This window comes from Lepus europaeus, chromosome 5 (genome assembly GCF_033115175.1).
Source record: "Lepus europaeus isolate LE1 chromosome 5, mLepTim1.pri, whole genome shotgun sequence".
Classification (NCBI taxonomy): domain Eukaryota; kingdom Metazoa; phylum Chordata; class Mammalia; order Lagomorpha; family Leporidae; genus Lepus; species Lepus europaeus.
This window is the reverse complement of record NC_084831.1, coordinates 25,618,552-25,643,556: the sequence shown is the minus strand read 5'-3', so window position 1 is coordinate 25,643,556 and position 25,005 is coordinate 25,618,552. Positions and strand designations below refer to the sequence as shown.

Below are 25,005 nucleotides of genomic sequence, written 5' to 3'. Positions count from 1 at the left end.
TTGGACCACCTCCTGCTGCTTCCTGGGAACAGGGAGCTGGATCAGAAGTAGAGCCTCCTGGACCCAAACCAGTGCTCAGATGGGATGCCGGCATTGCAGATGGCGGCTTAACCTGCTGTGCCACAGGACCAGCCCCACCCTTTAACATTCTAGAGGCAGATTCTGCCCCCAGGATATTACCATCTTCCCGAAATACTCCTAGAAGTAAGGCTAAAACAGTTTCCAAAGAAGCTCCGCCCCCGTTCAGGTGAGCTCAGGGGCTCAGTTCTACCACGAATGAGCTCTGTGCCAGTGACCCGGGGCACACAGACAAGCGACGTGTAAATGTGAATAAATCCCAGTCCAGGCCAGCGAAGTCAGCAGTGGGGTTTGTGCCAGGGAGCACTGAAGAGCGAGGGGGAGGGGGAGGCTCCTGTAAGGAGCTGATGCTCAGCTGGTCGGGAAAGGACGATTTCCTGACCAGTGATGGCGGTGCCAGAGGAGGACCGGCGGCTCAGGACCAGCACCCACTGCCCTGCCCCCGCCCCCTCCAGACGGCCTATTCCACTGTGCCGGGCCTCCCTGTCCGAACTTCTGAGCTCCCACTCCAAGGCTTCAGCTCTCCTCCAGCTTTCTAATTGTCCTGTTTGATTGCAGTCATCAACTGTACAGATCCGGGGCACCAAGAAAACAGCATCCGCCAGGTGCACGCCGGCGGCCCGCACAGGTTCAGCTACGGCACCACCGTGTCTTACCAGTGCAGCCACGGCTTCTACTTGCTGGGCACCCCTGTGCTCAGCTGCCAGGGTGATGGCACGTGGGACCGCCCCCGCCCCCAGTGTCTCTGTAAGTACCTGTCCTCTGCCCCAAGGGACTGCTGGCATGGTCCCTGGGAGAGGACAGTGCTCCCTCTGGGGCGTGCCTGTGTGTGTGTGTGCGCGCGCGCATTTGTACGTGTATTGCGTCACCATGGCAGTCAGTCTGGCCACTCCTTGGATACCAGAGCCCTTCTCTTTCTTCCTGGCCACGGGCCTGTTCTCTTTCCTCTGGACCTGCCACTGACCTCTGCCGCCTTCAGGGTCCCCCGCCTTTAGAGCTGGCTGCCTAGAGGACACCATTTCCCCTTTTTACCCCTTGCCGGTTCTTCCAGAAAGATGACACGTGAGCCCCTTACGTTTGAAGGACTGAAGCAGAAATAGTCCAGACTCACCGGCACTAGAATCCTGGCTTTGCCACTTGGCAAGCTTGAGTGGTTCTGGTGAAGTCTTCTCCCACAGCTTCTACTCCTTCACCCATCAAAATGACGCTGATACTTAGCTCACTGGATGGTTAGTGGACTAAATGGGAGAAGCCACTCACAGCTCCCAACCTAGTGCCTGGTACACAGAAGCCGCTCCGTAAACCATGAACCAGAACGGCTTGAATTGGTCTTAGGAGAGGCTGTGGGGGCGACATGTAAGATGGGAGGGGAGGAGGGGATATGTTTGGGCTCCTGAGATCCGGTTGCTGGCCTCACACTCCACATGCGAGAAAAGCAGCCCCCTTGGTCTCCTGCTCCTCTTGCCCCTAAATGCACATCCCTCCCACATCCCCCTAGTAGTCCAGGTGGACGTGCGCACAGCCCCCCCATCCCTAGTGGGCGTTTCACAGCCCTGCAGTCCAGGAGCCTCCACCTCCTTGCGCCCTTGTGCCTGGAGGTGTAGTGGTGGCTGCTACAGCTACTCAGGACCCCATCCTGGCCATCCAGCTAGGTGCTGGGGGTTGGAGGTGAACGCTCACCTGTGTGAGGGGGCTGGCTGCGATTCAGGGCCCTGGGGTTCAAAGTGTTGCACCTTCTGATGAGATGAAGCTTTTACTATCTGTGTTAACCTCTGTCCCAAAGCTTATCTTACCAGATGTTAATGTTAACATCTGTATGATGGCTATGGCATCATATTAATATCATGTACAGGCAATGCATAATGTACTTTTATCATGTCACTTTTACCTGTTGTTTGTAAAAAGCACATACCTGTGATGTTTTTACAACCTATCTGATAACATTTTCTTTCCACTGGAAGATTCCATCCATTTGTGTTTTTTCTCCTTTTCTGTGGTGAGATGTGATTCACTATTCACAGACCATAAAATTCAATCTTTTCAGGAATCCAGCTCAGTGATTTTAATCCACTCACAAGGTTGTACAGCATCAGCGCCATCTAACTCCAGAGCATTCTCAGCAACGCAAAAGGAAACCCTGTAGCTGTCATTCCTTAGTCCCTGCTCCTTCCCCAAGTCCCCATGGACTTGCCTGTCATGCACGTTTTATATCAGTGGACACATACGTGGCTTTTTTGTGTCGGTTTCTTCCACTCAGCGTAATTCTCAGCATCCACCCATGTTCTGGCAGGTGTCAGCACTTCATTCCTCTTATGGCCAAAAACCGTCCTGTTAGATGGCCAGACCAGCCTGTGTATCCATCCATCAGCTGACGGATGTGTCAACCTCCGGGCTATCGTAGGCTCCCTTAGGCTGTTAGGAACAGTACTGCTGACATCTGTGTGCAAGTTTTTGTGTGAATGTGAGTTGAAGATTCTCTTGGATGTATACTCAGGAATGAAATTGCTGAGTCACATGGTAACTCTGCATTCAATTTTTTGATGGCCTGCCTAAATGTTTTCCAAAGTGGCTGCACAGTTTTCCAGAGTGGCTGCACGTGTCAACAGTGTGTAAGGGCACCAGCTTCTTTGTAGCCTCACACAGACATGTTGTTATCCATCTCTTTCCATCATGTGACTATGGATATGACTGTGGATCCTAGTAGATGTGTATTGGTAGCTCCTTGTGGTTTTATTTTGCATTTCCCAAATGGCCAGTGACATAGAGCATCTTTGATATGCTGACTGGCTGTCCTTGTATCTCCTTTGAAGAAACGCATATTCAAGTCCATTTTTAAATGAGGTCATTTGTCTTGATATTGTCCCATTGTAACAGTTCTTTATTCTGGATACCTCACCCCAGTCAAAGACAGGGTTGGCAAATATTTTCTCCCATTTGGGGGATTGTCTTTTTATCTTCTTGATTGCATCCTTTGCTGCATGCTGGTTTTTAATTTTAGCGAAGTCCAATTTGTCTATTTTTTCCCCTGGCTCCCAGTAAGGAACATTTTCCGCAATGTTGGGTGGTTCCCATGGCCTTGCTTCAGGGGCCTAACTGCATTTCTGCATCTAGAAGATGCACGTGCCTGTGGCCAGGGCTGTGGGGAACTGCAGATGGCTTTACGCTTCCAGAGTGAAGCCACTCCGTGAAAATCACCTATTCCTTCCAGGTGAAAGCAAACTGCTTTAATTTGTAGGGATGTGCAGGGACCAAGGCATGTGTGTGTGTGTGTGTGTGTATAATTTGTGTGGGTCATTTTAATCCTGCTTTTTAATATTATTTTATTAGAAATTTCTGACAGTAAATACTTGTGCATTTTATAGGATGCAGTGCAATATTTCAGAACATACACAGAGGAAACTGATAAAGCCAGGCAGCCGGCTTTTCATTTCCTTATCTTTTCTCTGTGTTTGGAGCCTACCAAATCCTCTCCTCCAGGTCTTTATACAGAATATAATGCATCATTGTGAACCACAGTCACCCCACTGTGCTACGTAACACGGGGACTTAATTCTTCAGTGTGGCTCTGTTTGGTAGCCATGACCCAGCCTCTATCTCCCTGTACCCTCCCCTCCCAGCCCCCAGCAGTCACTGTTCTAAGGTCAGATAAACCATCCTTCCTGTTAAATTACTTTTTTAATGAGGAGGAAGAAGAATGTGGATCAGAGACTGTACACGGCCCTCAGAGATGAACATGTTCACTCTCTTGCCCCTGACAGAAAGCCTGCCAACCCTCCTGTCCTGGAACAGTGATGGGTGAACTATTGCTACACACAGCAGGTGAATTCCATAACAGAATGTTGAGGGAAGGAAGCCAAATACAAATTGTGTAGTGTATGACCCCATTTATATAAAGTGCAAAAGCAAGGCAGGCAGACCTGCTGGCAATCCAGAGTCAAACAGTGGCCGCCATTGGGGAGGTGGAGAGGGGGTGAGAGGTGGAGAGGGGGTGAGAGTAGAGGAGGTGGGGGGAGGGGTGAAGGGGGAGAAGGAGTGAGAGGAGAGGGGGTGAGAGGAGGAGGGCTCGAGGAGCTTCTGGAGAGCATGTCATGCTCGCTGACCGGAGGGTTGTGGTTACCTGCATGTGATCTGTGTGTTCACTTTGTGACGACTCATGACGCTGCACACATGCAATTGTGTTTTCTGCAGGTGTGTTGACTTCCACTAGAAAGTAATATATTTGAGAAACTGTTAGTGCGTTAAGATAGGATGATTCCTAGGAGCCCACAAACCTTCAATAAACCATGGGCTCATTCACATGGTGACTGGAGACTCCGCTCCTTTCAGAAGAGGGGAAGTCGGTGGGCGCGTGAAGCCGTGCTGCAGAAGGGGATCCATTAGCCCACGTGAGCGTGTGGACTCTCGGTCAAACTGCACAGTCTCCCCCGCTGACTCTCCCAGTGCGTGGGTCCACAGCAAGTTTCTTAGCCTTGCTATGCCTCGTTCTCCTCCTCAGTAAATGGAGATGAAAAGGGAGCCTGCCTCACAGAGTTGTCCTAAGGAATAAATCGTGTAACCCTGGCACTTCGTGTTTGAGTCATCAGTTGCCGAGTAGTAAAGCTTAGTGGCTTTAAATAGCAACCATTGTTGTTTTCTCACAGTTCTCTAGGCCAGAAACTCAGATCAGCTTTGCAGGTGTATTAGTCTGGGTTCTCCGGAGAAACAGAGCCAAGAAGAGACAGATCTAGACCTAGATCTGGATATCTAATCTATATCTCTATAGATGGTCTCCATCTATAGAGATGGAGACAGATGAGAGATACTTATGCACTATATATACATACTTGCCATAAGGAGCTGGTTCACATGGTTGTAGAAGCTGAGAATCCCAAGAGCTCCAGTCGGCAAGCTGGAGGCCCGGGAGAGCTAAGGGTCCAAGTTCCAGTCTGAGTCTGAAGGCGGCAGAGAAGACTGACGTCCCAGCTGAAAGACAGGCAGACAGAGAAGTCCCTTCTCCACCTTTGTGTCCAGTTCAGGTTTTCCAAGGATTGGATGAGGTCCACTCACATTAGGAAGGGCAATGTGCTTAGTCTGACCCAGAAACACCCACAGAGAAACACCTAGAATAATGTTGGACTAAATATCTGGACACCTTGTGGCCCAGTCAAGTTCACACATAAAACATCCCAGCAAGGGTGGCTCCTCTGAGCCCCGTATCTCTCCGGGAGGACCAAGAATGCAAGCCAGCCTTGCGTACCTGTTGGGGGCCTTGCTGGTGGCTGTTGGCTGAGAAGGAGGTTGACCTCTCCATGTGACTGATCTCTCCACGTGGTTGATCTCTCCACGTGGAGTGGCTTCTTCTTCATTTTTGGAGGCTAGATTCCTAGAGCAAAAGAGGATCTCTCAAGTCTAGAACTCGGAAATTCTCAAGGCCCCTTTTCCACCCCAATTTGTTGATGAAGGCAAGTCACAAGGCCAGCCCAGATGCAGGAGGACAGGAAATAACTGTTTGCAGCTCTTGGAATGGGAGGAGTGGCGTGTGTGCACAGGGATGGGGAACGTGAGTGGCCATTCTTGTACACAGTGAGCCTCTGATTATTGCAGGTCATATCCCCCTCATGCACAGGACACTGCCCCTGGCCCTCAGGATCCCCAGCGACTTATCCATTCTGTTTCCCTTATCTCTTGTGCAGCAAATTACCCAAACAGTAGGTGGCAACAAGCATTTCATTGTCCGTGATTGGCCACTTGGGTAGGGCTTAGTAGAGACAGCTCATCGCTCATCGTTGTTGATTGTTGTGGGTCAGCTGGACCTAGCAGAGCCAAGATGCCTGCAGGCAAATGTCAAGACCTCAGTGCTGGCTGCTGCTGAGAGAACTGTGCGTGTTCTGTCCGTGGTCGCTCTCCGCACGTGATGTCCTGTTGTTCAGGAGTTCAGGCCAGACTGCCTTACACAGCGGCAATAGTATTCCAAGAAAGGAAGGCTGAAGTATCTGGACCCCATAGGCTGCAGCTGGCCCAGTGACGCGTCCAGTGCTGTCCATCATTCAAAGCCAGTCACAGGTCTAGATCAGATACAAGAGGGAGGGAAACAGGCTCCAGCCCCTGATGGGAGGAACCCTCAGCAGTAGTGTTTGCAGATCCGTCTGCCACAGGCACTTAAAAGAGAACTGGGTGCCTACCGAGACCACCGTGAGGTGTGAGGACGTACTCACACCGGAGACCTGCATGCCATCCCTGCGCTCTGCCACAGTGCCGTCATCAGGGACGCGATCAGTGTGGGCCCAACCCTTGGTCACTCTCCTGGCCAGTCCCAGGTCGTCCTGTCCGCATATAAGTGCCGACTAGAAGACCCTCCCACCAGACCCCAAGACTTTGTCCAGGTCGTCTTCGTCTCCTCTTGAACCACTGCCCCTTCTTTCTGGCCGCAGCCTGGCGTCTCTCCTCTCAGCGGCCAGACGGAGCCTGATCAAGTGTAAATCGGACCTTACCCCCAGTGCCTCCGCACTGTGCTCACAGTGGGACCTAAATTCCACGCCGTGCCGTGCCCTGGCTCCCAGTGCCCCCCCCCCCCCGCCACGTCTTCCGTTCTTCCCCTGCTCGTTCTGTCCGGCATCCCGGCTTCCCTGCTGTCCCTCATTCTGGCCGCTGGGCTTCTGTGCCTGGTGCTCCTGTCCTCTGGGCGCTCTTCCTCCAGAGTCTGCACAACTGGCCTCTTCACATCATTCCAGCCACGGGTCAGACGTCACCTCTGCGGAGAGAGCTTCCCAACCTCCCTGTTCAAAAACAGCGCCCTCACCTCACCCCAGAATGCTCTTCTCCTGGGGCAGCTCTCTTTTTCTTCACAGAACCCCCTGGAATGACCCATTTTCTTCTTTGCAGTCTCTCTTCCCCACTGGAAGATAATCTCAGTGAGCACATGGGCTTCGTTCTCCCAAACACATAGAACAGTGCGCATAATAGATGCTCAATAAAATGAGCTGAGTCAGTGAACCTTGGGATCAGCCAACCTGTGTCAAGAGTGATGGGAAGGCCAAGCTCAGTGATGCAACAGCCCCATCCCGCCCCGGCCAGTCCATCTCAGTTCTCATGTTCTTACCCGACCACCGGCTTTCATAACTATACTTGGGTGATTCAGGAAAGGGAACTTGCAGACTTAAATGGATAATTTAAGATGCACCTGTAAGACAGAGTTGGAAAAGAACCATAACTGGCCTTCATTCCGGAGCCCAAGACCACGTAAGATGATCCTTGGATGCCAGGTCTCCCAGTGTCTTCAGGGCACCTTGTGGATCATCTGTCTGCCCGGGGACATCTGCAGTGTTCCTGTGACAGTGAGGGGCTGGGGGGAGGTGAGCCCACAGATGGGACAGAAAGGAGACAGATACTGTGGACCTACCGCCTACTGAGTCAGCACTACTCTCCCTGCTTCCCAGGCATGGGAACTGGACAGTGAGGTGGCTGAGCATTGCAGGTGGGCTTCCGTGCATACCCGCGGGCCTCTCTTCTTCCCTGCCTCCTGCTACAAGAAGCCTGGGGTGGGATCTGTGATGATGACCCAGCCCTGAGCAGAGGTGCTTAAATGTATGCTCTTCCCCGCAGTGGTGTCCTGTGGCCACCCGGGCGCCCCGCCTCATGCCCAGATGTCGGGAGACAGCTATACCGTGGGGTCGGTCGTGCGTTACAGCTGCACTGGCAAGCGGACTCTCGTGGGAAACGCCACGCGCATGTGTGGGCTGGATGGACACTGGACTGGCTCCCTCCCCCACTGCTCAGGTACGGAGCATGGCGCTGGGGAGGGCCCCATGGAACAGAAGTGGATGGGCTCCCAAGGTGTGACTGTGAGTGTGATTGATGGATGGGAGGGAATCATACCTGCAGGGCCCTTAACCCTTCACTCGCAGGTAGAGAGCACAGCTAGGAGATGGCCCAGCTGGACGTGAGCCGTTGGTGGCCTCATCCCAGCTTCCTTCTCATGGTCAGCCCTGCTTGGCCCCATAGAACCAAGAGATTGTAAAAGTAGGAGGGCCACAGCTTTGTGGGTCAGCTTGGCCAGGCCTGCCTAGATATTTAATTCCACGAGCTCCCAGGAACAGCCAAACCTTTCTGTTAGCCCACAGCCAGACCCACTCCTGAGATTTTTTTTTAAGATTTATTTTATTTACTTAAAAATCAGAGTTACAGAAAGAGAGGACAAGACAGAGAGAGAGAGAGAGAGAGATCTTCTATCTGCTGGTTCACTCCCCAGATGGCTGCAATAGCCTAGGCTGGACCAGCCAAAGCCAGGAGCCAGGAACTCAACCATGTGGGCCATCTTCTGTTATTTTTCCCCCCATCATTAGTAGGGAGCTGGATCAAAGTGGAGCAGCCAGGATACGAACCAGTGCCTATACGGGAGGCTGGCATCACAGGCGACAGCTTTACTGGCTACACTGCAATGCCACCCCCCACCCCGGGTTCTTTGTTTCCCTGTTTCAAACTCCTGGGCCCCAGCTTGCTTCCTCCCCCCGCTTGTCCCATTGCCCTAGCTGCTTAGTGGGGGCCAGTCCTCTTCCCTGCTGCCCCGAGACACTATTCAGTCCCCAGACTTCCCTGAACAAATTCATCTTCCTGCTAACCTATGAGCACAGTGGCCTGCTGTCAAAATAGCAAAGGTAGGGATGGCCAGGCCCCCACGCCCGTGTTCTCCAAACCAGCAATTCCTCTGTAAGACGCTGTCTCACAGAACCACAGAGCAAAGTGCCCCATGGGTAGCAGGAACCACCAAGCTGAAGAATGAGCTCCTTGCAGCTTTGTCTTTTTGAAGTGAGCCTGCCCAGCCCTGGGAAGGGGTCCTCTACAGTCTGTTGCCCTCAAGAGGATAGCCAAGGGGCCAGCGCTGTGGCTCAGCTGGTTAAGCGGCCCTGCGACACGGGCATCTCATATGAGTACCAGTTCAAGTCCTGGCTGCTCCACTTCCTATCCAGCTCGCTGCTGATGTGCCTGGGAAAGCAATGGAAGGTGAGCCAAAAACCTGGCCCCTGCACCCACGTGGGAGACCGAGATGAAGCTCCTGGCTCCTGGCTTCAGCCTGGCCCAGCCCTGGCCTTTGTGGCCATTTGGGGAGTGAACCAGCAGATGGAAGACCTTTCTGTTTCTCCCTCTCTGTAATTGTGCCTTGTGAATAAATAAATAAATATTAAAAAAAAAAAAAAACAACAAGAGGTAGCTGCTCAGATTGCTCAGGGTTCTGCAGGAATCTCGTTTTGGCGTTGACATTAACCCTCCAGCTCTGCCCATGCCCGTTCCCCGCTAGAAGCGGGGACCCCCCACCTCCTGATTCAGCAGGCTGCTCTGGTGTGGGCCTTCCTCATAAGATGGGCGGCTGTCCTTGCGGCCAAGGTTTCAGATAAGCCTGTCTGCCAAAATTGGGGTCACCGCCGGAATACTGGGCCAGATGTTTGATAGGTTCCCCTGAAAGCCCAAACCACTCTGAGACCCAGCACTCTGTAGGACCACCCAGAACACTGGCCCCTGGCCCCTATAAATCTCCCTCGTTACAGGGCTAGAGAACTGGGCAGGTCTGCCTGGGTGCCCTGGGGACTTCTCTGGCACGAGCTCGCGGAAGGCCTGCCGACTGGGCCTGCGGCTTCTCTGTGTTTGGAGGGAGTCACTTGGGAGGGTGGCACAGGGGCCAGGGTCATGCACTGTGAGGCCTCCTGGGTGTGCCCAGAGCGAGTTCCAGGGGGAAAGGACACTCCCAGCAGGAAGGGGAGCCAAGCATATGTCTGCCCCCTGCCCTGGGAGACAGTTCCTTCGCCCAGAGCTCCTCCTGCAGACACTGCTCTAGGGCACACGGCTGACGGTGCTTGAAGGTCTGTTTGTTTGGGGGCTCTTTGCTCCCGGTGGATAAGAGGTGAGCAGGGTAGAGGGGAACGAAAGCTAAAGGAAAGCCTTGAGCACCTCCTACCCATTAGCACGTGTGACCCAGCCACGTGTTCACTCCTGTCCCATGGCAAGAAACCCAAAGTGTCCACTGTCCCAGGCTATAACTTACCTGCCATGGAGTTGAGTTAGCCGAGGCTGGAAGAGGACCCCGTGGGAACCTCAGGGGGTGGTGCTCGTGTGGCATCGGAGCTAAGCTGGAGATCCTCCAAAGCCCTCTGGGCCTCAGTGTCTCTGTTCTGTGGCTTCCTGAGTCGTGGTCCTGCATGCAGAGGAAGGGGCTCTTCCTTGGCAGTGTTAGGAGAGCCTGCAGACAGGCTGACACCTCGGGGACGTGGGAAGGAAGAAACAAGAAAGGCGCTTCCAGGGGACGTGGACCCCGTCCATCAGGGGATGTGTGTTTGGCTGCTTCATCCCTGAAGCTGCGTATACTGAGGAGCAGGCGCAGCCCTGTCTCCCCTGTGTGTCCAGCTTAGGTGACAGACACTTAGGAGGCCAGATGGCTGGCCGGTGCCTTCCTGGAGACCGCTAGGGACAAGATTAGAAGGGATTCTGTGAATGCTAAAGCTGGGGGATGAGTGAACCTTAAATGGGAGACAAGGCAAATAGGCCATCAGGAAACAGCACCAAGTAGATACCACTGCATACAAGAGAAGTAGTTCCTGCCTTCCCGAAACTCACAAATGTCATCTATTGTGACAGCATCTCCTGCAGGCCTAAGAAATACATTCAGGCATTCCCCGTCCCACTTTGAGCCTCATTCCCTGCACCCAGTAGGCCCAGATGCTGTGGAGCAAGGTCTCCTGAGTCCCTGAGCACCGAGGACATGCAGAGACTTCTGGACATGGAGCCCCAGCCGGAGGGGTTCATGGCCACCTCCTCTGTCTCACCATCCCTGCTGACAGACTTGTGCCTGCTGTGTGCTCTGCCCCGATGTGCAATTTTCCATCCCAGACGTCCTTGAAGCCCCTAACACTGCAGTGGGGGGCACTGTTGCTGTTGCAGAGCAAGCCCCCAGGACAGGAGAACCCCACCCCATGCCCGTTTCACAGTAGGATCGGCTGCAGCTGAGGTCAGCTAGCCAGCGTGGGAGTGAGAACTGCTCACCATCCAGGCTGCCTTGGAGGGGACCCTGCCCTGCCTAGTGCCTGAGCTGCAGCTGGGGAACTTGAAAAACCAGAGAACCCCAGGCAGAGTCGGTGGGCCACCTTCTTCTGAGGGTTCCCACGAAGGTTAGATGAGGGTCCCTTCTGTGAGGGGAGAACGAGGAACGCAGGGCTAGGTGGCCCTCTCCCAGGCCGAGAACACAAAGCGGAAGTGAGCCTGGGGCTGGGAGACTGGCAGGGATCTAGTGGCACAGGTAGGTGTGGCTGAGACGTGGGGTAACCCCAACAAACTGAACTTAGTGACGCACAGGGCGCTGGTGGATGCCCACGTGGGTCCACAAGGGGAGAGGTCCCGTCACAGCCAGAAGCTCTGTCCCCTCGGGCAGTGGCCACATGTCCTGCACTCTCCCTCCCTCTCTGCTTGCCGTGGGCTGGTTTGATGGGACGATGCCGCCTCTCCACCTCTGAGCTGGGAAGCATTACAGGGGCTGCGGCTCGCTCGCTCCTGCTCTCCTGAGGGCATTTGCACCTTTCAGAGGCCAGATAAAGGCAGGAATGCAGCTAGAGACCAGGAACAAGCCACAGACAAGACACATCACCTAGAGCTCACTTCACCGCAGGGTGTGTGAGTAGAGGGTACGCTAAAGGCCGAGCACCAGTCACCCCAAACCTTTACCATTTGTGTACGGTGAGAATACATAAAATCCACTCTGTTAACTATTTTGAAATAAATAATAAATGTATCAAAACACCACCTTGTGCCTCATGAATGCATACAGTTGTTTGTTGGTTTAAGTGAATCCATGGGTGGGCGTTTTAGCCTAGCTGTGTAGACCCCACTTGAGACACTTGCATCCCATGTTGGAGTGCCTGGGATCCATCCCTGACGCTGGCGCCTGGCTCCAGCTTCCTGCTACTGGAAACCCTGACGCACAGCAGTGACGTCTCAAGGAGTTGGGTCCCCGCCACCCACATGGGAGACTGGGTTGAGCTCCTGGCTCCTGGCCTTGACCGAGGCCAGCCCCAGCTGCTGCAGGCATTTGGAGCGTGAATCAGCAGATACATGAGATCCCTCCCTCTCAAATAAAAATTAAAAATTAAACTTCAATAAATAAATAAATAAAAATAAGTGAACAAGCCCAGGGTGGGGATTAAGGTGAGCGCTTGAGAAGATGACGCTTTGCTAGGGAGCAGGTGTTAGGGAGCCAGAGAGACATGGCTGCGGGAAGACGAGGTCCATGGCTGGTGGCTGTTCACCGTCCAGATCTGAGGATGAAGTGGAAGGTGGGTGAGAGAGACTTGAAGCCCGGAGGACCCTGCCAGAGTCCAGGCAACATGATGTTGAGCATCTAGGCCGGGGCAGCGGCACTGGACACAGAGCAGGGGCCACAGACTCAGCGGCTGTCCGTGGGCAAAGGTAAATGGGAGAAGGGGACGCTGTGTCTGTTCTGGACCGTGGCGGCTCCCCTCTGGTACGGGCCGAAGAACAAATGTGGGATTTCCACAACATGGCGTTCCCTTGCCTTCTTGTTTCTGTTCCTGTGCGGTTCCCAGGACCTCACCCAGGACCTCAGGTCTTTGTGTTCCTTGCCATTGCGTAATGAGGCAGGAGCCTGTCCGGGTCCCGCTCTGGGGCTCACCGCCTCCCCTGGTGACTGCTCAATCTCATCTCTCTCGCAGGACCTCCCCCCTTTTCTTCCTTGTGGAGACAATGGGCTTTGTTTGGTTTTCACGCACAGGAACCAGCGTGGGGGTTTGCGGTGACCCCGGCATCCCGGCCCATGGCATCCGACTGGGGGAGAGCTTTGCTCCGGGCAGCCTGATGCGCTTCAGCTGTGAAGCCGGATACGCGCTCCGGGGATCATCAGAGCGAACCTGCCAGGCCAACGGCTCATGGAGCGGTGCCCAGCCTGAGTGTGGAGGTAATGTATGTGACCGTTCTGCTGCCCCCTTTGCCCAGCCCCAGCGCCCTCCCCCTGCTCCCGCGCCCTCCCCCACGCACCTGCCCTCAGAGAGAACCCATGGATGGCCCCACGGCGGTTGGCGGAAGGTGGAGATGAACAGACCACACTCATTTTCCTTAGGAATCCAGAGCCAAACATTCACCCAAGAAGAAACCAAAACAGACTAAACCTGGCCCACTGCTGAATTCACCTCCCGTTTGGAGTCATTCAGCAATGTGGCGGTATGAGCTGGGGACACGGCAGGACCAGGCAGACCCACTGCTGGGCCTTGTGTCCCTGCAGAGTCCCTACGTGGAACCCGGGTCAACAACGTGATAGGGACAGAAAGTGGGGTCCCTGGCAATCAGATCATGAGGGGAGCCCTCCTGCGGGGACTCCGGAGAGCTCCTTTCCCTTCTGGCATGTGAGGAGACAACAGGAAGCTGCCATCTTTGAACCAGAAAGGGCCATCGCCAGAAGCTGAATCAGCCACGGCCTTGACCCTGGACGTCCCAGTCCCGGGAACTGTGAGAAATCCATCCCTGCTGTTCTCAAGCCACTGGCTCCTGGGGTTTTGTTATGGCAGCTGGGGTGCACTGAGACCCACATCCTCTTGCTCCCTGGGAGCTCACTAAGGGAAGAGCCTGTGTGAAACAGACACCCAGAGTGCCCAAACACAGACCCGTCAGTGGAAACGCTGTCCAAGCACCCTGACCTCGGTCTCTCCTGAGGTAGCACCCATGGAGGGGTCCCTGTTCTTCTGCATGCTCCTCACATGGGAGGAAAAATCATTTTAAAACTTGCTCAGGGTGGGCATTTGGCACACAGTTGCTTAAATCACTGCTTGGGGCACTCGTGTGCCATGTCAGAGTCCCCGGTTTGAGTCCCAGCTACTCCACTTGTGATCCAGCTTCCTGCTAGTGCACCTGAAAGGCAGCAGGTCATGACCCAAGTACCTGGGTCCCTGCGCCCGTGTGGGAGGCCTGGGCTGAGTTCTGGGCTCCTGGCTTCAGCCTGGCCCAGCTGCAGTTGTTGTAGGCATTCAGGGAGTGACCCAATGGATGGAAGACCTCTCTCTCTCTCTCTCTCTCTCTCTCAAATAAAATGAAAATAATATTTTTAAGATGAAAAAAACCATGTTCTTCTCCAGACTTTTTACAGCTGCTCCCAGGAATTTTTGTCTTTCTCTTTTAAAGTAGAGCCGGCTGGCGCTGTGGCTCAACAGGCTAATCCTCCGCCTTGCGGTGCCGGTACACTGGGTTCTAGTCCCGGTCAGGGCACCGGATTCTGTCCCGGTTGCCCCTCTTCCAGGCCAGCTCTCTGCTATGGCCTGGGAGTGCAGTGGAGGAGGCCCAAGTGCTTGGGCCCTGCACCCCATGGGAGACCAGGAGAAGCACCTGGCTCCTGCCTTCGGATCAGCGCGGTGCGCTGGCAGCAGCGTGCCAGCTGCGGCGGCCATTGGAGGGTGAACCAACGGCAAAGGAAGACCTTTCTCTCTGTCTCTCTCTCTCTCTCACTGTCCACTCTGCCTGTCAAAAATTAAAAAAAAAAAACAATAAAGTAGAGCCTGCACAGCACTCTCATAGTTAGGAAGCACATCCAACAACTGAGCGTCAGGCTGAGCGAGAAGACGCAGAACAGTGCTCACAGGACACCGTCATCCAGCAGGTGGCCGTGGGGACAGGACAGGGCAGAGTGCAATTTCCAGGGAGCAGCCCCCGTCGGGCTGTTTTTGCTCAACCCCATTCTGCCATACAGGTGCAGACACAGAGTAAGATGTTGCGTTGTGTTTGAAGGTGGGGCTTCGCCAGGCAACTTAAGACATGGGCAGTAAGTGGTGTGGGGAGAGGGTTGGGGTGCAAGTCACAGTTATGAGGGAGCTTGGTGTCTAAGCTGGGCACAGAGGAGCAACTTCCTTCATGGAGTAAGAGGCAGTGAAAAAAGGGGTAGGGTCGATGGATTGGTGGTCCCCATAGGACCAGACCAGTCACAGGAGAACGAGTCCCTGGGTGTGGGAGATGAAGATAAGAGGCAGTGTTGGGAAGCAGCCTGTTGGAAACTGAGGCTGTCGTGTTGCCCTGCAGAGCAAGGGATGTGTTCTGGCCTCTGATCAGACGATTCCTGCCCGGGAGATGAGAACAGTGGTCTGGCCAGAATCCGGCCTTTCTGGGGGTGCTGTTTGCAGAGTTTTGGAGGTGCAGCCCAGGAGGTTTGTGGTAGTGAGAAAGTGTAATGCACACGACCAGTGTCGCTTTCCTGCCCCGCACCAGGATGGGGTCAGGTAACCACGTCAGGCGCGTTCAGAGCCAGAAGGTGGGTAGTGAAGACTGTGGGCCTCGAAGTGAATTTTGTTAAGGGGGAGAGATGGCGCGTGCGCGCACACACACACACACACACACTCAGCTCTTAGGGCTCTTCTGGACAAACTCCTGCTTACACTTACCGGTTCGATCACATTCCAAATGTTTACTCATTTTTTTACTTATGGGAAAGGTGGAGTGACAGACAGAGATCTTGCATTCACTAGTTCACTTCCCAAATGCCCACAACAGCCAGGACTGGACCAAGGTGAAGCCAGGAGCCAGGCACTCCACCCAGGTTTCCTACGTGGGTAGTAGGGACCAGAGCACCTGAGCTTCACCTGTTGCCTCCCAGGCACACTAGCGAGAAGTCAGACCGGAAGTGGAGGTGGACTCAGTCCCAGGCACTCTGATATGGGGGTGTGGTCTATTCAGATTTTCTTCTCCAGTCCCGGTAGGCTGATCTCTTCTCACTACCCTATTCCGTGTCAAGGTTTCATTCACCTATGGGTAGGTTCCTCACAATACATTAAGCTCCTCAGGAGCAGGGGACATAACTGGGTGACTGCTGTTCTCTGCACACCTAGGCAACACAGAGAGTTGTGGAATGAATGGATGTTAGAGCTCATCTGTTGTGCTAATCAGTAGGAATTGTTTTGTAGGTTTTCTTGCAGCACCGTGTGAATGTTATATATGCTGTACAATTAGGCTAAATCAAATCACATATTAGAAGCATACAGGCTCTAAATATCAAAGCCCCAATGGAACATGATTTAAGTTGGTGATTTAATAACCCAGAGGATTATTACAGCAGACTTGAAAAAATGAAATTTGACTGTGACATGTATCCTGAGGACAAATAGAGCCACAAAGAAACCTTCCGCTGCTTTCAGCAATCATACTATTAGTAATAACATTATGTTACTATTCTGAAACTAGTGCTATTTTGAAATGATATATTATATAGCATATATGGGTAAAACAAATGTGAATTATTTACTGTCACTAAGAACCAATATTTTCAACATAAAAAAATTTTAAAGAAAAAAAGCTACGGAAAACCCTTAGTCCTAAATTTGGATTGGCAATATCAGTATAAATTCATAATGTATTTTCCATTTAAAAAGTTATTTGCCTAGGGACTGGCGTTGTGGCACAGTAGGTTATACTGTAGGTTACAATGCTGGCATCCCTTACTGAAGTACTGGTTTGAATCGTGGCTGCTCTGCTTCCCATCCAGTGCCCTGCTAATGTTCCTAGGAAGGCAATGGATGATGCCCAAGCATGTGTGGGGCCCCATTACCCACATGGGAGACCCGGATGGAGTTCCTGGCTCCTGGCTTCAGCCTGCCCAGCCCTGACTGTTGCATCCATTTAGGGAGTAAACCAAGAAATAGAAGATCTCTCTGTCTCTCTATTTCTCTCCCCTCCTCCTCCTCTCCCTCCTTCTGTCTCTCCCTCTTCTCCTGTCATTTGGATTTTCAAATACATAAACCAATAAATAAATCTTTTTTTAAAAAAGGTTATTTTTCCAGCTCTTCCTACTCTCAAAGTCTAGAGTCAACAACTACTGACCACTTAGCAGTGAGCACCATTAGTGCCCAGGCTGTAGTCTCTAAATCCACTCTCTGTCAGAAGAACCAGGTTCTTTGGGGAAATGGCTGATTCCTGAATCAGGGCAGGGACTATACAAAAAAACCTCTTCTCGCACCAGCACGGACTCCATCAAGGATGACTGGGGTCATAGGAAAAGAACTCGGGCGCCGACTTGAAGAGATGCCCATTGACAAAAGATGAGATAATATGAGCATCCATAAGATGAATAAAGGCAATGGGTGGCAACACAGTAAATCATTTCAAATCCCTAAGTTCTGAAAGATCCTTAAATAAACCCAGGAATCACCTTTAGATCTTGCTAAGGAACTCATTCACTATTCTGACATCTGATTTGGAAAGAACCATTATCTGATTTCAGCATTAACAAATATTCAATGATGGGGGATTTCTTCATTAAACTCAAATGCAGAAAGAATATAGAATTAAAATATCACCGTTATCTAACCCCTAGAGAAATAATGGATCTGGTTGATGATCATCCATTGCTGCTAAACCATTACGTGAAAAGCTCATGGGAATTTTATGAATTCTGAGTAGGCGGGAAGAGCAGAAATCATATCGTCCGCTTCAACCTCATGAGCAAGAAAGCAACCAGATCATCTGTGTCTGCTGGCCAGTCATCTAGGAAGCATCCTAGCCAAAGAGGAAAACCTGTCACGGGTTCCACAGGGAACAGGGGAAACATGGTAAACAGTGCCATCCTGATGCAGTTAGTACAATTCAGATTGGGAACTGGCACAGCGTAGGTGCTCTGGTTTCTGCTAACAAGCTACAGAAGAGTACTAATCTCTGCATTCAGAGTCTTAGAGACCTGCCAACCACATGTCATGCATGAACCTTATGTGGATTTTGATTCAGATCAGTCACTGTTTAAAAAAAGGCGGGGGGGGGGGGGGGAGGGCACGGCCGCGGCTCACTAGGCTAATCCTCTGCCTGTGGTGCTGGTACACCGGGTTCTAGTCCCGGTCGGGGCACCGGATTCTGTCCCGGTTGCTCCTCTTCCAGTCCAGCTCTCTGCTGTAGCCCGGGAGTGCAATGGAGGATGGCCCAAGTGCTTGGGCCCTGCATCCACATGGGAGACCAGGAGAAGCACCTGGCTCCTGGCTTCGGATTGGCACAGTGCGCCGGCCGCGGCGGCCTTTGGAGGGTGAACCAATGGCAAAGGAAGACCTTTCTCTCTGTCTCTCTTTCTCACTGTCCACTCTGCCTGTCAAAAAAATAAATAAATAAATAAAAATTTTAAAAGGAGGGAGGGGGCCAGGGCCGTGGCTCACTAGGCTAATCCTCCACCTGTGGTGCTGGTATCCCAGGTTCTAGTCCTGGTTGGGGCACCGGATTCTGTCCTGGTTGCTCCTCTTCCAGGCCAGCTCTCTGCTGTGGCCCGGGAGTGCAGTGGAGGATGGCCCAAGTGCTTGGGCCCTGCACCCCATGGGAGACATGGGAGACCTGGCTCCTGGCTTCGGATCGGCGCAGTGTGCTGACTGTAGAGGCCATTTGGGGGGTGAACCAATGGAAGGAAGACCTTTCTCTCTGTCCCTCTCTCTCACTGTCCACTCTGCCTGTCAAAAAAAAAGGAGGGGGGATACGTTTAGCCTAGTGATGTTAAGATGCTGTGTCGCACACGGAAGCACCTGGGTTCAATACCTGGCTCCCACTCCTGGCCCCGGCTTCTCAATGATGTGGATGCTGGAAGGCGGCAGCCTCACGTAGCTGACCTCTTTCCACTCACGCTGGAGGCCTGGATTGAGTTCTCGGTGCCCAGCTTCAGGTCAGCTCAGCACAAGCCATCGCAAGCACAGGGGGAGTGGACCACGGAGAGGAGCTCTCTTTTCTTCTCTCTTTCCCCTGCCACCCATGTGGGAGACCAGGATGGAATTCTTGGCTTTGGCCTGGCCCAGACCTACCTATTGTTGGCAGTTGGGGAGTGAACCAGCAGATAGTAGATCTCTCTCTCTCTCTCTCTCTCTCTCTCTTTCCCTCCCTCCTTCTTTCCCTCTCTCTCTCCCTGTCTTACTCCCCATCTCCGTCTTTTTGTAATTCTTCCATTCAAATAAATAAATATTTAAAATAAATAAATAAACGAGAGGAAATCGAGGAAGATTGGATATGTGTTGGTATTCGGAATTGCTGCTTAAAATTCTAGGTGTGATAATAAAACAGATAGCCTTGTAGCCTTTTTTACTCAAAAATAATTGTTTTGAAAACTTCATCCAGGTCTCTGCTCCCTGCCTGGGGGTGAGATAGATGGTCAGGAGGCACAGAGGCAGCAGGAGAGTTGCCCATGCCCTCCGCAGGGTCCCTGTAGCCAGAGCCCTCCACTCTAGGCAGCTCACAGCCCCCAGTGCCACCTGCTGTGGGTCTGGTGGATAATGTGCCCCTCTGGCTTCCTAGTGATCTCCTGTGGGAACCCCGGGACGCCAAGCAATGCCCGAGTCACGTTCAGCGACGGCCTGGTCTTCTCCAGCTCCATCGTCTACGAGTGTCGGGAAGGCTACTACGCCACGGGCCTGCTCAGCCGACACTGCTCCGTCAATGGCACCTGGACAGGCAGTGACCCCGAGTGCACAGGTGAGAGCTGGGGCGACCCGGCTACTGCATGCCCAAGGAGAAGGGAGTCCCCGTGAGACCGGGAGCCTGCGTCAGTCATGTGTGAGTAGGTGTGGCAGCCCCTTCACGGAAGGCTTTCTGTTGCACACATGCGCCACTGGATCTTCCCTCAGTCCACAGAAAGCTACGATCCACCCCTACTTTCTGAATGAGATGACGAGGCTCAGGGAGGCTGAGAAAATGTTGGCCAGTTCTTGGGCTCTGGCCAATGCCTATCTTTTTATCTTTGAAGGCAAAATCCTAAGGCTCCACCAGACTCCCTGAGCACTTCACAGCTCCCCCTGGCCACTCTTTCTATCCCTTCCTTCTCGCTCCATGGACCCTCCCCAACCTGAGCCTGGAGCAGCTTCATGGCTGCCCTTTTTTGCTTCCTTCCAGGGTGGCCCCAGCCCCCTCCCCTTGGAAAGCAGCCAGTGCGGCCCCAGCTAGGGAGAGATCAGGTGAGGGAATCAGACCACATCCCCCATGGCAAAGTCTCAGTCTACTGCTGCAGGCTGCCTCTGAAATCCCATGTCAGCTCCACTTTGTTCAGACCCTACCTTTACTCCTTACCATAGCAAGACTCTGCTTCCAGGCTGCGCAGCCCCCAGCGACCTGGGCAGAACAGCAGGTGCTAAGACCCGCCCTGGGGCAGACAAATTGTCTCAGGTGCTCCATTAGCGCGTTAGGCTGTTCAGCCTGGAGAGCCTCCCCTCTTCCTGACCCTGCTTTGTTCAGGAACAGAGCAGCCTCTGGGCGCTCCCTCTCAGGGCCTGCTTTGATTAGAAGGCCGGTGGGTCTCCACGGCCCGAGGAGCTGGCCACACAAGGATGGCGTGGGCAAGGGCAGTGGGGAGGTGGGAGGGCCAATGCAGGGAGTTTTAACCAAATGAACTTGAGAATGGACCCTGGAGCTTGTGAGGAGGGAGGTGTGGCTGATCTGCCTTTGCCTTCTCCGACCTGGGCAGGGAGTGGAGGCATAGTATCAGGATGCTAAGGAGAAATGGGGTCTGAACCAGGAATGGCCAATGCTGTGTCTCTGTTCTCCTAGTCATAAACTGTGGTGACCCTGGGATTCCAGCCAACGGCCTCCGACTGGGCAACGACTTCAGGTATAACAAGACCGTGACATACCAGTGCGTCCCTGGATACATGATGGAGTCACATCGGGTGTCCGTGCTGAGCTGCACCAAGGACCGGACATGGAATGGCACCAAGCCTGTCTGCAAAGGTGCGTCGGAGGGCCGCAGATGTGGACGGAGGCACCCCCGGGACATGGGGGTGGTGAGACAGAGCCCTAGCTTTTTTCCAAGGAGAGGACTGTCCCATAGCCATCTGCCAGGAGGGAGTGGGAAGGGACCTGACCCTCGGACATCAAGAGAGGGCACTGGGCAATGCAGAAAGATCAGAGCTGCCACCACCAGATGGCTCCTCTCTGGCTCCTCCTGCCAGGCCACACTCCTAGCAGGTGCGGAGGAGCCACAGATACCAGTGATGACAACTGGGCTGGTTCTCCCAGGGCAGCACCAGAACTCAGCCTCCCTGGTCTCCCCCCAGCTATCATGTGCAAGCCGCCTCAGCTCATCCCCAACGGGAAGGTGGTGGGATCCGACTTCATGTGGGGCTCAAGCGTGACTTACGCCTGCCTGGAGGGCTACCAGCTCTCGCTGCCTGCGGTGCTCACCTGCGAGGGGAACGGATCCTGGACCGGAGAGCTGCCGCAGTGCTTCCGTAAGTGGCTCAGCGGGGCCCCTGGAGCCCCCCACCTGCTAGCCCCTTCCCTTTCCTTCCTCGTTGCTCTGCTGCTGGGAGGCCTGGGGTAGATCGTCCCCTCTGAAAACCAGGGCAGAGCTTTGTGAAAGAGGGAGGGAAGCGTCACGGGAGAAAGCGAGAATACCTTCATTGATTCCTGGCTTCGAACACTGCCAGGGGTCAGGGTGCGGGGGGATAAGCCACGTGCCAGGTGTTGTTTTCCTGGCATGAAAGATTGTTAAGGCCGGAAGATCTGGGGATGCCCTGTGCTAGCAACGTGCCTGTCTTCCTGGAAAACGGTCAGCATGGAAGAGACCACTGGGGGACCCAGGATTTTCTGCTGAGAGACTTCATTTCTTACTCCCCACTGGCCCAGTTAAAGAGCCCCAAGTCCATTCCAGGGTGAGCTACTCATTGAGGACCCCAGAGTTGCTTGTCACCCCCCACACCTGGGCATGCTTTGGATAAAAACAGGACCTGTTTGTTTTTTCTTTTTTTTTTTTTATTTGTATGTCTTGAGAGAGAGCTCCCACCTGCTGGTTCACGCCCCAGATACCCACAGCAAGGCTGAACCAGGGCTAGACCCAGGAGCTGGAAACACAACCCAGGCCTCCTATGTGGGCGGCAGGGGCCCAGTCACTTGAGTCAGCATCGTTGCCTTTCCAAGAGTGCAGAAAGCTGGAGCCAGGAGCAGAACCTAGGCACTCTGATACGGGCTGTGATGTCTGCGTTGCTAGGCCAAATGCCCAGACCTGTTCTTTCTTTCTACTCGACATTTCTCTCACTATCCACATACTCACGAGACTTTCTGGGTACCTCTGCCTCTGCACATCTGCTTCTATTTGGGAATTTCCACAGAGGTTCAGGCCAGCAGCTCAAACGTGGACACAGGTGTTCCAAATGTAGTTAACTTCTCAGACCCTTGCATCCCACCAGGGAGATAATTGGAAAGTAGCAAGTTGCAGGGCAGAGCCTGGACTCAGCCATCTCACTTTGCCCTTTGAGGAATAGCCAAGTTACTTTTTAACAATGAATAAAGTCAAAGTCCTAGGGAAGATAACTACACCTAAGCTTTGGATTGTGCCTCACGTGGACCAATTTTTGCACATGTAGCAATCTGTATATTGCAGTGTGTATGAGTACAATCTCCTATAAATGCTATTGGGCCATGCTGTACACACTGTTTCATAACTCATACCCATTGATAGGCCACCAAAAGCTGTCCATCAGCACTTTTGGCTATCAGTGCGGACTGATCCACCTATCATAGATGCTGATGGCTTTGAAGAATGTCCTTGTAGATCCCTCAGTCTTAGAGTGGGTGACCAAGTCAGGCGGTCTCCGACTTCATCATGGTAGAGCAGTTCTGTAATCAACAGCCCTGAAAACAGCACTTCTTTTTTTTTTTTTTTTTTTTTTTTTTTTTTTTTTTTTGACAGGCAAAGTGGACAGTGAGAGAGAGAGAGAGAGAGAGAGACAGAAAGGTCTTCCTTTGCCGTTGGTTCACCCTCCAATGGCCGCCGCGGTAGCGCGCTGCGGCCGGCGCACCGCGCTGTTCCGATGGCAGGAGCCAGGTGCTTCTCCTGGTCTCCCATGGGGTGCAGGGCCCAAGCACTTGGGCCATCCTCCACTGCACTCCCTGGCCACAGCAGAGAGCTGGCCTGGAAGAGGGGCAACCGGGACAGAATCCGGCACCCCGACCGGGACTAGAACCTGGTGTGCCGGCGCCGCAAGGCGGAGGATTAGCCTGTTGAGCCACGGCGCCGGCCAACAGCACTTCTTGACGCTTGTGGTGAAAGCCTAGGAGTGAGAGGGCTGGGCCAAGCAGCAGGCACCCTGTGCTCCTAGACGCGTGTCACCCAGCTGTCTTCCAGAAAGAAGGCCCCGGTGGACATCCCCACAGCAGGTTCTCACTCACAACCTCCTCGGCGGTGGAGGTTACTTGTCAGACATCTGCTTGTCTCCCTTAAGCTGTCTCATCGTGGGCCTGAGAGCTTCTGAACAGTGTGGCTTTGAGTTGACTTCTCACTGGCCAGCCTGGGCGCCCCGCCTTCCAGGGCACGAGCCGCAGGCCCAGCGTCCATTTTATTTTGCACGAGGTTGTGAACCTCCTGACTCCACGAGGATGCTTCCGAACGTTCCTGGGAAACTCACATAACCTTTAATTCTGTTTTCCTGAGAACCTTTAGAAGCCCCCTCACCTACACTCACACACTCACATCGCAGCACAGAGTGACACTTGAGGGGCTGTCAGAGAGAGCTTTGCAGCCCACTGCTAATGATACGCTCTGATGATAACATGACCTGAGTGAAATGGGCATGCTAGGCTGGCGCCATGGCTCACTTGGCTAATTCTCTGCCTGAGGCACCCGCACCCCAGGTTCTAGTCCTGGTTGGAGCACTGGATTCTGTCCCGTTTGCCCCTCTTCCAGTCCAGCTCTCTGCTGTGGCCCAAGAAGGCAGTGGAGGATGGCCCAAGTGCTTGGGCCCTGCACCCACATGGGAAACCAAGAGGAAGTACCTGGCTCCTGGCTTCAGATCAGCACAGCGCAAGCCATAGCAGCCATTTGGGGAGTGAACCAATGGAAGGAAGACCTTTCTCTCTGTCTCTCTCACTGTCTAACTCTGCCTGTCAAAAAAATCAATTAAAAAACAAGAAAAAAAGAAATGAGCATGCTCACGTACTCCCAGCACAGTTTAAGTGGGCAGCCCTTGGAAAAGAAATGTGGCAGTACACATCAAGAGCTGGGAACACACTCAAACCTTCAAAAGTAATATGCCATGCCTCAATTCTAAACCATGTGAAAGAAAAGTTGTACATAACTTTATAATAGGAGCTGTCTGGTCGGAGGATTATGATAAAGTACAATTATGGTACAGCCCCCCATTGCAGAACTGTGCGGCCAGTAGTGGTGACGTCACACATGTGGAAAATGTTTCCAGGATACCATTAGGTGAACCAAGCGAGAGCCGCGATCACACCAGCCTTGGATTTGCAGCTATGCACAAGTTCACACACATCCGAGTGAGAGCTAGCAGGGAAGGTACATGAGAATGAAGGGACAATTCTGGGTGGGCTGTTTTTTCTCATTGCTCCAACCCTACTGAGGTGTCCCCCCATGACTTGGATGGCGGAGCATAAGCATTAGGGTGTGGACAGGAGAGGAAGCACGTGGCAGCGGCACGTTGTAAGTACTCAGCTCTTACCCAGGACTGAACCCGGGTTTCCAGAGTTCAGGTGGAACCTGCAGGAAGACAGGACACCGGCAGATGCAGACCAGGTTCTGGAAAGTAGCCCCAACCTGCCTTTCTCCTTTGCTTCCCAGCGGTGTTCTGCGGAGACCCGGGCGTCCCGCCCCGCGGGAGGAGAGAAGACCGAGGCTTCTCCTACAGGTCGTCCGTCTCCTACTCCTGCCAGCCCCCTCTGGTGCTGGTGGGCTCTCCACGAAGGTTTTGCCAGTCGGACGGGACGTGGAGTGGTACCCAGCCCAGCTGCGTAGGTGAGAGGTGCTCCGGTCAGAGGGTGGCCGGGCTGGAGGGAGGTGAGGCCTTCCCTCCCTAGTCTTGGGCAATCTTATCTGCACGAGGGCACAGGCGCTGTCTGGGATGCTTGGAGCAGGATATGAAATAGCCAGAATGAGTGTGCACGGAGGGGGGGCGTGGACTGGCCATCGGGAGGTGTGAGGCAGGTGCAGATCTGGGAAGGGAGGAGGTGGCCCGT

The 25,005-nt window shown here is 53.4% G+C and overlaps 1 protein-coding gene across 1 annotated transcript in view; it reads left to right on the top strand.

The window, feature by feature from the left end:
- The window catches only part of CSMD2 (CUB and Sushi multiple domains 2), a 615,632-nt gene that overhangs the window by 567,510 nt on the left and 23,117 nt on the right, over positions 1-25,005 (top strand). Inside the window, exons 55-61 of the mRNA XM_062193240.1 lie at positions 637-825; positions 7,660-7,833; positions 12,827-13,009; positions 19,339-19,515; positions 20,584-20,763; positions 21,090-21,263; positions 24,611-24,784. Of these exons, the coding sequence (XP_062049224.1) occupies positions 637-825; positions 7,660-7,833; positions 12,827-13,009; positions 19,339-19,515; positions 20,584-20,763; positions 21,090-21,263; positions 24,611-24,784 (1,251 nt within the window). The remainder of the gene's footprint in view (positions 1-636; positions 826-7,659; positions 7,834-12,826; positions 13,010-19,338; positions 19,516-20,583; positions 20,764-21,089; positions 21,264-24,610; positions 24,785-25,005) is intronic.